This window comes from Trichoplusia ni, chromosome 10 (assembly GCF_003590095.1).
Source record: "Trichoplusia ni isolate ovarian cell line Hi5 chromosome 10, tn1, whole genome shotgun sequence".
NCBI lineage: Eukaryota > Metazoa > Arthropoda > Insecta > Lepidoptera > Noctuidae > Trichoplusia > Trichoplusia ni.
In genome coordinates this window covers 12,808,298-12,819,754 of record NC_039487.1, presented here as the reverse complement: position 1 = coordinate 12,819,754, position 11,457 = coordinate 12,808,298, and the positions used below count along the sequence as shown (strand labels likewise).

At 34.8% G+C, this 11,457-nt stretch overlaps 1 protein-coding gene across 4 annotated transcripts in view; it reads right to left on the bottom strand.

Moving 5' to 3' along the window:
• Positions 1-234: 234 nt before the first annotated feature.
• Positions 235-11,457, bottom strand: part of LOC113497882 (netrin-B-like) — a 131,247-nt gene continuing 120,024 nt past the window's right edge. The window contains exons 3-7 of one of the 4 annotated variants that reach the window (XM_026877649.1): positions 7,840-7,989; positions 6,767-6,836; positions 3,922-3,996; positions 2,392-2,590; positions 235-1,805 (exon numbers count right to left, since the gene is read on the bottom strand). In XM_026877649.1, the coding sequence (XP_026733450.1) occupies positions 2,407-2,590; positions 3,922-3,996; positions 6,767-6,836; positions 7,840-7,989 (479 nt within the window). In that variant the 3' untranslated portion in view covers positions 235-1,805; positions 2,392-2,406. The remainder of the gene's footprint in view (positions 1,806-2,391; positions 2,591-3,921; positions 3,997-6,766; positions 6,837-7,839; positions 7,990-11,457) is intronic. The other 3 variants (XM_026877651.1, XM_026877647.1, XM_026877648.1) reach the window with 3 other exon arrangements.

Sequence of the window (11,457 nt, the reverse complement as noted above, 5' to 3'; positions counted from 1 at the left end):
AAATGTTACTTTGGCAAGATTTAATATTTAAACCATTTAATTTACAGAAAATAAAAGAGAGAAATTACGAACACATAGAGAGATTGATATTTTTAGCTTAAAGTGTATAAAATCTAAGCACTAACGATATAAATTAAACACTTAACTCTTAGTGATAAGATTTAAATATTAAATGAGGTACGTTAAACCATTGTGACTATGTGATGATTCATCTTCGCATGTGTCCTACATCTAACGTGTACAATCGCTCACACAACTCACGCCATCTGTCAAACTCAATTGACATGTCACATTCAAATGACATATTTTACTTTTAAGATGGCCGAAAAGTAACAACCTCTTTGGAAATATCAAGGAGTCTGTATATTTTTTAGAGTTGTTTGTTTCATCGAGAAAGGGATTTCGTTCGTTTGTTAGACAAATGTCGTGACGTCATGCAACTGAATACACATAAAAACAATATCAACATTAGCATTTTCAATATAAAATAACAATTATACAAAAAATGCAAGAAATGGAACGATAAAATTAGGTTTGCCTTATACAATTAAAACTAATCGAAATAAATAATAATTTACACGTTTTAAAACGAAATCCTAGGGATGGGGATAATTTTAAAGTTGTGTTTCATTTGGAGACTGAGAAACGCGAATTTTGGTAAACGCAATACTTGTTGGTACTTACGAGGTTTTTTTAATTAGTTTAGGCCATTTTATATCTGAATTCCCATGTTAATTCCAATTACGTTTTGTGTTACCAAACTCCACGAGTCTCAATCATAGTCTCTTGCATTTTTGGCATAAATCTTGTCGCATGTAACAGTGAGAACTACAATATAGTTATCATTAACGTTATTCCTAAAACGGACTAGGTAAACGTTCGTGAGTCCCAGGAATGACTGTTAGATAAGAATGGACAAAAATCTTTTACGAATACATTATTTTATGAGTAAAGGCTATATAAGTGCCAAAAGTTACTTCTATCGATTATATGTTTTCGTTCTAGATTTAATTTGAATCTAAGATCTAAAAACTTGATATAAGATGTAAAAGAAGATTTTGAATACATGTACGATACTTTCTTGTTTTTAGTCTGACGGAAAAAGTTTTGTTCGCGACTGTATTGAGTGCACTCTACAAGTTCCAAATAACTGTGCCCTTGTCGCAGCGCGGAGAACTAAAGATGCGATTGTCAGTTCTTTTATTGAGAAGAATCTGAAGTACCTTCGCAAACAAAACTAGTTACATATTTTTACAATAATGTTTCATTTAATTGGACAGTCATGTCAAAATGTAAAGGGCCCTTATTTAGGCTTGGATTATACATATATTAAGAAATTTGTCTCCGTGATCTTAGTTTTAATCTTATCTAAGAACTACAAGGTGTTATTTGAGGGAATTGACATAATGCCGTAGACACTTGTTGTACAAAGATGATTATAATGTAGGGCGCTTACAATCAGTCTTATGATATATCAACAATCATTCCTGAGACCAAAAAATGTAATATGAATTTATATAGACAGCACGTATATGGCAGTAACAGTTAAAACAACTACGTTAATCAATTCACGTAAGTTTGCAACGACGGATTATGACGAGAACGGAGCGCTCTCATTGGTTGCTGTATCCCCACTATTTGAAGATGGCGGCCGCTAGTGGCAGTTGATCGCGCGCCGCTGTAGCCGGCGGATGCGTCGGTGCCAGTCGTCGCGCCACTCCAACAGCAGTGTCCTCTCGCCGACTGTCAGCCCCGGCAAACCGGCTGACACACCCTCTTTTTCCACTCCTAGGATAAGGTAAGACCTGGACGAGGAATAAATAGATTCCTTTATTACCAACAAATTGATTCAGAATTATTTAAAGATTTTTTTATAAAAAAGCTGTACTCAAATTACATTATGCTCAGTACATTAACTCTCAGTATTTGGTTAAATTCATTGATATAATAATAATTCTCTCGCGAATACATTTTGTAGAGTCTTAGCGACGCGACGCTTCGTTGACTTCTAATGCTTTAAATAATGGGTTTAAATCTATTGTCAGTTGAGGGAACACCAAAGCAGCAATTTGCGATTTGGTGACTTTATATTACTTTCGACAGACTGTTATTTGAGTCCGTTCGGTATTAAACATAATGGTTAGCAGGAAATTGAACAAAATATCGAAAAACGTTTCAATTTGTTTTAAATTTTTACCAAAGCCATTTTCATGTTTACTTTGCTATTGGTAATATATATTCGTTTAACTGCTTATGGAAATTAAATTGAAAAAATATTTTTGAATAATTTTATTTATTATTCTTTTCCTACTCGTTAGAGCTTTTCAATTTCATGAACTAAAAAGGCAAACTGGCTTGGCAAAGTTTTCCGTTGAAGCATATCTGACTTACTTGTTGATCTTGATCTTAGGGCACTTGCAGGCGAGGTCCGCGGCGCGCACGTGCAGGGCGGTGGCGCCGCGGCGCAGGCGGCTGCGCGGCGCGCGCTTGTACACCGCCTGCACGCTCAGCGCGAGCCGCACCCACTGCTCGCCCGCGATCGACGCGCTCGCCGCGCTCGCCTCGCGACCCACCACCTTGCCCATTATGACTGCACACACAATACATACCATCAAAAACCCATGTACAAATAAGCTAATAGGGACGTCTAATTCGCTCCTTGGATCAAGGAGCATGAAATCAAGTAGGTACAACAGTTCTTTTTTAACAGACCTTTTCTATTACTTTGAGCCAAAGCTTTGGACTTTGTACATTCTCTTTTTGAGGAAAATAATAGTGGACAGGAGAATCAGTACTCCAAGCTGACACTAAAATGTTTACCATTTTTAAGAAAGAAAGACGGATGTCGCTAATTCACATCTATCCAGTTTTTTCCAGCTCAGGTTTTGGCTGCTTAACCAGATTTTGGCTCAGGTTTTGATGAATCGGCTTCTAATTTTCTACGTTTCACGATTGGCTGTCAGTAAAAGCCGAACTGATTTTTAATATCATAATAAACGCAATAATGTTCGCTCATTCAACACTTGAGTTACTCAAGTTCATTCCTAAAAAGGACCAAAAGACTTGTCAGGTAAAAATAAATAAAGATGTTCAGTTCATTGAGAAATCCTATTTATAGCGTGGCAAAGCAATAATATAAAGTGGTAAATCCGAAAATATATTTTTATTGGCTGTTTTATAATCGAGAAGTGTTTTTACGATTGTTTGTCATCCGAAGCTCCCTTGTTTAGGTATAACTTTACTAATAAAATAAATTCGTGCTGCTGAGAACCCTCAAGAGTTCGGTTGATGACTCAAACCCTTCGCTTTTATCTTCGGTATCAAGGTAAGCTCTTGTAATTCGTGTTAATGGAGGCTAGGATTAAAATCTTAAGGAGAATTAGGAGTTAAAGTATTATTTCTAGCGTTTGCTAGCATTTTGGGAAACCGAGACTTGCCACAGAGGAACTTAGGACCTAAGACTCAAATTATTATAAAAGGTGTTTTGTTATTATTTTGTAGTACATACTGTAATTTTGAAATCAAATACATTGAAAATTTCATTGTAACATTAATACACAAACAAATTGAAATTGCCAACTCATGTTAGTAAGTTTGACTATTTTTTGCAGTCATTGCGTTTACCACGAACTTACAGTGGAATAGAAAACACCCATAAGTATGGAAATAACTTTCAGTTTCAGTAATTCATATTATGAAACATATTGAACAGCTAAAGATGGCAAAACTCTTTACTGGCTTGGATATTAGCCATCTCTACTTAGCTGTCAAAATATCCAATATCTGTTGAGCACTGCTTGTGATTATCTAGTGAAATAATATGCTGGGTGCACGTAGCCAGAAACCATTTAAGATAGAGAGTAGAGTAGTATTGGTAGGTCTCTAGGGCCACTTTTAAAGGGTCTAGTAGGATGTACTCACCGTAGTCTCGGCTGCAGAACTTGTTGAGGTTTAGAGTGCGAGCGGCGGCGCGACACCGGCCGCACTGCTCCGCTGCTGTGCGTACATAAACATCGTGAACAGAGACATGTCACACATCCATACTATCAATATCATTATCATCATTTTCATTAGCAATAACATTATTATATTAGATTCTATTTTGTTTTTACAGAGGGCTCACAACAATTTAAGATTGTTTTGGCGGTAATGAAAGAGATGCCGCTCTACGGCGTGTATTGCCTTGTCTCGCTTCCGCGGGTGTATCAGTCTTACCTTGAGGGATGCTATTACTACCTCTGGTAAGATTTTCTAGTATGATATTATTGATCGATATAATTTGTAGAATATAATTTTGACTAAATACGTGGATAATTTTTATTAAAATAACATTATCAGGTAAGTTGAAGATAAAAGTTTAATAATTAATTGAATGTTCTAAAACTAAGAATTAATTTGAAAGTAAAAATTGAAATACTTGACTTATTAAATAAATAAGGTTAATATGAAATGTTACCTCTCACTCGGCACTGATAAAATAAAAACAAAAACAGTTATGAGTTCGACAGTGGATGATACGGAATAAGCTTAAAAATCAAATACAGAAAACATTAAAATTATCACAATTAACATTCCCACACAACGGAAGAATAACTAAATTCCATTATTATTAGGAGATAAGGACCAAAAGTTGGTCCTTCGATACAAAATGACCTTTGACAGACTTAATTTGTAAATAGTGGCAGGAGTAGGTAGGTACCGAAACCTTTAACTTTTATATCTTAGTCAAGAATTTATTTCGAGTCTTAACTTTGATTCTTAAATCCTTTCAAAGTTCTTTGAAAGTTTTCTTCGTCTTTTATAAATTCTCTTTGATTTGTTAGGTTTGTTTTGAGTGTTTCTATGTCACGGTAGACATTGCTTGGGTCCTTTTAGTGCTTCGATTATAAGTTAGTTTGGTACTTAATAACATAAGTAAGTTGTTTAATCACTTTTGGTATGGAATTAGTTATGTGGTGTGAGAATGGATTTCATTGTTTTAAAACCTTTTGATTCACTTTAGATGTTTATAAAAATTCTTGGATTTTTTTGTTTTATTTTTTATTTAATTTTCTTTTATCAAAAGGTAGTAAAACATAAATAAAATTAAAGTGCAAATTAATCATAAGAGAGAGATGCTGTACTTTCTTGTTTTGTCAAAATTCGTTTGGATTCAGAAGTATCGCCACACTTAACCTAGACCCCTGCTAAACTTGACTAGCCAATTACTAGGCACAATAGATTATTAGGTAACCATGTTTTTTTCCAAGCAGAACTTTATTACTAAGGCTGTCTAGCCAGATGTCCCTATGCTGTATATCATGAACACACTTGCACACAGTACAGTTTTGAATTTTTACTATTTCTGTTGCCACTATCGCAACACATCACAATAAAAACCGAGGTTTTGCAAACTCTTTATCTAAAGTCATAACAGGTTCCTAAACTCCATTCACATACAACTAAGGCAATTATACAACAAGTGTGTCCGTTATACAAACCATTCAACAAACAGACACATTCGTATATCTATCATTGAAATGATTGCGGTCGTAAAACTTGTAACGCGATTTTTACGACTTACGTAGACTGACGGGTTATTTTACTGCTTAACTGTAAGTTCAAGTTAAACGCAAGTTTAGAAAGACAAAACTTGAAAATATTCGGTTTTTTAGGGTTGCGTAAATAAAGGGTAAAACGGAACCCTATTGAGGCTCCATCGTCTATCATATGAAAATAGACATTTGAAATTTTCATAGATAATTTATTTTTGTTGTTGATAGAACATAAAATACTTGAAATAACGAGTTTAAGCATTGTTACTGTAGTACTTGGCATCCAACCGCTTTGTTTCTTTTTAGCCGAATTGTACAGAACCCTCATCGTCGCGAGTTCGACTCGCACTTAACCGGGTTTTTACTTAGATAATTAATCAAAGTCAGCTAATTGTTTTAGCAATATAACTTTTTAATTGGTTTTCAAATATTATGAACGTTGTTCATTATACTTTGGATTTGTGTTTGTTAATTTTAGGGACACGATTTTTTCTTTTAAAAACTCTTTTGTTGTAAATAATCCTAGTAATAATGCTAAATTATTGTACTTTTTTGGCAATGCTTCATGAATAAGGTAATATAAAAAATATACTTAAAGAAAGTACAGAACACTCTTATCACAAACACTCAATCACTTGACAAAATTTAAATAAATATATTTTGGTTATCATATTACAAGTAGCCTTAAAAGATAATAAAAATGCCATTAGGAAACATTTACTTTATGTTATAGTATCATTATGTTGGTCCTTACGAATTTAGAGGACCAAATTTTCCGGTTTCAGATAATGTTGTGGAATATTTTTTGCTATATTTGATACGTAATATTTTTGACTAGATGTTTCGATGGATTCGTGTTGGTTAAATCTAACAAGCAAAAAATGATACTTATTTTTTTTCGTTTCTTAGGACCAAAACTTCGGGACTTTTTCCTAGTTATGGTTAAGGTCGAATTATAGGATTCAGCTGATTTCAATATTTTACATGGAGCAACTGAATATCACACTTATATAACGACCCATATTACTGGAATACACAATCCAATAAATTATTTTTCTATTAAGGAGGTTGGCTACCCTCTGTAGTAATATAGCAAGGCTAAGAAGAAGACAAACAGCAGACACCAGACTGGAGATAAGGCCTGGTGTTCGTCTAAGAACATTCTGTTTGTGATTGAGTGTGTGTGCTCATGCAAGTGAGTGTGAGGCGAGAGTGCATGAAGGTACACTTACTACTTACCGCGGCCCGGGTCGCCGTCCACCGCCTCCATCGCCTGCACAGCCGTCACCACTCGCGGGATACCTGGACAACACAATGTTATTAGCCTAGTATAAAAAATGTTGATACCAATTGATTAAAAAATCTAGTTGAGTGGGCTAGTACTCATATATTAAGTATGTTCGATGGCTGGTTTTTATAGACAGGCCAAATTTTCGCAAAAATAAAATGTTAATAGGTTCTGGCGTCCTTTCCACTTTTAAATTGGTGTCCATTTTGTTTTTTACTTCATATCGCAATATTTACATTTGTCAGTTCCACAAAGTTACGACAGTGATAGTCAGTTAATTGCTATCAATCTACCTTCAATTCACTTTTTGCTAACTGATCGCAAACCGCTTGAATTGTGTAAAAGCGAGGCGTTTCCATCAACGCTGATGACAGCAATGATCGATGCATTGAAGAATTCATGTAAAATATATATACTTTATGTACATATATTCCTAGATTCCTAATTATTGGTTTCAATACATTACTGGTTGAATTTGTTATTTGTTGAATAGCGTGCGTGTGGCAAGGTGTAAGCTACCCCCAGCGGAGTTTAAATAATTACAAACATGTCGGTAGCTAAGAACAACTTAAAGTTAATTAAATCAATTTCAACTTGACTTCTAGTAAAAATAGCAAGTGTATTTAAAGAGAGGTTATTTTTAGCGGCAGTTATTCTAAGGCAACTTAGTAACTGGGTTGGTCCTAGGAGTCGCGTTATTTTAAAATCTTTTTTATCGGCCCATAATAATTTTACCAGTTGCTAAAAGTATTCCAGTACTTATTCCTATTTTCTAGTCAAAGTATTCCTGAGAAGCTTATTGACAAACATTGTAACGCTAGTCAGTCCTAAGCCATCGTTAAGCATCATCTTTACCGTTTTTGGGTACTATCATGGGTCCATAATTCAACCCGCTTGTCTAATCATTGTAAGTTGATCTATGTAGGACACTTGGCTTTCCATTCGGCTAGTACCAAGCTGGCTTGCTAAGCGTTCGGCTAAGCATTTAAGTTGCACTTTTATTTGAAGGAGTCTTACGTATACAGGGTGCGATGTGGCTGCGAGACTGTTGGTATCCTTTGGCGCAGCGGTTGCAGGTGGTGCCGGTGACGCCGTCCTTGCAGGGGCACTGCCCGCTCGTCTGGTTGCAGGTCTTGCCACTCGCGCCCACTGGGTGGCAGTCGCAGGCTGTTGACAAATACATAGATTAATGGTTTTGTGATAACTGAGACTGAATAGTTGTTAATTACAGTAGAAGGTCCATGAGGCGCTTTAAAATCTCATGTAGATTGATTAAACAACTACATTTAAAAAATCTGAAATGACAAAAATTTGAACGTGGGTGAATCTACGTGCAGGCCAATGTAATTTGATCTTTCAAAAGTGCTATTTAGTCGAGTAACTTTACCTAAATGGATTTTGATTTCGTTTTAGACCTAAAGAGTTTTCACGTTTATCTTATTAATTCCCATAAATCTAGCTATGAGAAGTAATGAGAGATATCTCTGAAACTCATCGTAAAGAAAGAAAAAGAAATCAGATACCATAAATAACGATTCTTCTAACCAAAAATGTCCTACCAAAATAAAGTCCTACGACAACAAAAGCACGAAGCTAACACAATTGACGGGCCTGTTGGTCTAGTGGTTAGTGACCCTGACTGCTATACCGGAGGCCGTGGGTTGGATTCCGGTCCAGGACAAATGTTGTGTGATGAGCATGATCATTTGTTCTGGTGTCTGGGTGTAATTTATCTATAATATGTATGTATTTAGAAATATATAAGTTTATCAGTTGTCTGGTTACCATAACACAAGCTCTGCTTAGCTTGTGATCAGATAACCGTGTGTGAGTTGTCCCAGGATACATATTATATTATACAATAAAATCAATGTGGAAACTTTCCTTTCATTTGCGACAACTTGTCAGCAATAAAACTACGTTTATACACTTTATTAAAAAAAAAAATTCTGTTAGTCTGAGGTAACGAAGCCTTAACTTTCCCTGAGTTGCTTTGTTTACTTACTAAATTAGATAGAAAGTCTACTTGCGAGCTACGGATTACCACGACTCTCCAGAACTCTTAAGTTTGAGACTGTCGAACTAATATTTGATAAAGAATGTTAGGAACTAGTTTAATAACGTAAGTGTGTGGAACTAGTTTATTTATGGTGTTTTTGTTGCTAATTAAAACTAGTTTTTGTTTATATGTTGAATGTGAAACCAAGTTCGAAAAGATTTAGTGCTTTTAAAGGGTAAAATAGCAAGAGTAGACGAGTGGCAATATTGGAGAGTAACATCAATCATTTCAAGTTCTTTGTAGCCAACTTAATAGCCGTTGTTATAGCTAACTTCTTTTTATACTGCTTTTATTTTTGCCCACAATATAAGTCACTATTGCAATTTTTGAAAACCGTATGTTATTCAATTTAAGATACTGCAATTAATTTTAGTTAGATAATTAAAAGAAAAAATGTAATATCAAACAAAAGACACAGTTATTGTAATTATTTCATTCAGGAGCGTAAAGAGCGAGTCGGATGCGAGAAGCCAGGGAGTGTTCCGTACAAATGGACTATAGAAAAATTGATTTTCAACAGAAAATGGTTTTCCCTCACATTCATGACTGTTTTATTTAAATTGTCATATTTCTCTCAATTTTTGGTTGAAATCTGTATAATCTGTCATAGTTTCCTCTGGTTAGTTTCTCATTGAGAATCAACCTGGTAACAGACGATATTAGAAATAGGGTTTACCCTTGCGGAACTCTAAAAATAGACAAAAGCAACGTGTACATAAAACATACTTTACAAGGCTCTCAACAATAAGTGTAGTTACAAACTCAGATGTCTAGAGTCTAGAATACTAGAAAAGTTTCAATGTAATTGGCTCGTTCAGTTTCATAGCCTGTAGCGGACATATTACTGACTCCAAGATATCAAATTGTTGATATGAAATCTAATTTGTACAGTTTCACAATACAACGTGAAACTTTATAGCTGTTTCAGTTATTTTTCACTAGAAAGCAGGTTTGAAATCGGTTAAAGACACGTTTTTAAAGGAAACATCAATATACGATTATGATTTATAAAAAATGCGCTTTATTTACTTAAATTATACCGTCAAAGAATCCGACAAAATTTGGTATATGAATTTACAATTTTAGAATCATTACGATTCTAAAGATTTAAACCCCGAAGACTTAGAGGACACACAAATTTGGACAACAATAAAAAAATACGTATACTTATTTAGGTAATAGAAAGGAAACAAGTGCATGCAGTCGTAGTATCTCATAATAATTCACTCGAAGACAATTTTCATGGGTTAGAAAAACAGTTCAATTTTCCCCAAATACATTATTCATAGTCTTATGGAAAACAAAAACCGAGAGAGTTACTCTCAGCCGTAAACAGCAGGAAATATTGGCAATCCCCGAAATGATTATCGATAATCGAATCGATTCGGAACAGAATTTGTTTTATTGTTGTGATTTGTTATCGAGTTGAGTGCATCGAATCATCGATATAGTTCATTTTGTTCGGTAATCGGTGTTTTGTCCCGTGGGACTAGGGGGTTGCGTTCCCTACGTGGGTAGTATGGGTATTTTGTTGTTTGTAAACATAGTTTGTAGCAGAATAATAGACATGTTCTCACGTTCATCTCGGTAAAACGAGAGATTTTACTATTTTTGACCATAAAATATTTATGGGTGAAAATGTTTAATTGCGTCTTAGACGGAAACCGTTGTCTGTATTAATTTAAGTTGTATTTCATCGTTTACTTATCATCATCCACAGTCTTTATCCTCCCACTGCTGGGCATAGACCTCCCCTTTCTTGTGCCAATGTCTACGTTTCGTTTACTTATAGTATTAACTCAGTCGACAGATTAAAAACCTACGTAAAAAAAATATTATTAATTAAGTTCAGATGCTTCGTAATACTATGTTACTCACCTACAAATAAGAGTGTGTTTTACTTTAACGATCCAAACATATTGGAATGGTAGCAGATTTAGTTCATATGGCATACCTATTGGTTAAGATTAGACCTACAAAAAAGTCTTTTGCTAACTTGCTTTCAATCTGACCGAGTAGTTCAGTAATATAGTTACGTACCACACACGATCTAAGTTTTCTCTACAAAGTTAACAAACATTTATGACAATCGGACTTGGGTTCTACTCGATAATCGAAGGACCGTGTTGAGTGTCCCGGGTCCTTTATAGCGGTCCCCGTATACCCGGTCATACCCGGGAATGTTGCCGATACAATCGTTTTGTTTGTCTTCCGATAGAAAAAGATTGAGTAAACATAAACATTTGCTTGCCTTTTTGTTTTTAAGGGACGTAGGACCAGATTTTTTTGTCGTGCTTTAATTTTTATTTTATTTGTTTCTGTATAAGATGATAGACTTTATTTGGCTAACAGAATCTTTTATTTCAGATAGAAAAAAATCTGAACTAACGCCGATAGTTTATCAACACTTTTGTATTGGTTCGATAATGTATCCCTGTAGCAGAGTGAAAGTAAAAACGAAAAAAAGAAAGATGCTGTTTAAAGATGTGAAATTTAAACAATTATTTTTAATTTTATAACAACAACAATAACACCCACTTACTTGTTGCTAATTGTTGTCTGTTTTGTTATCTGAT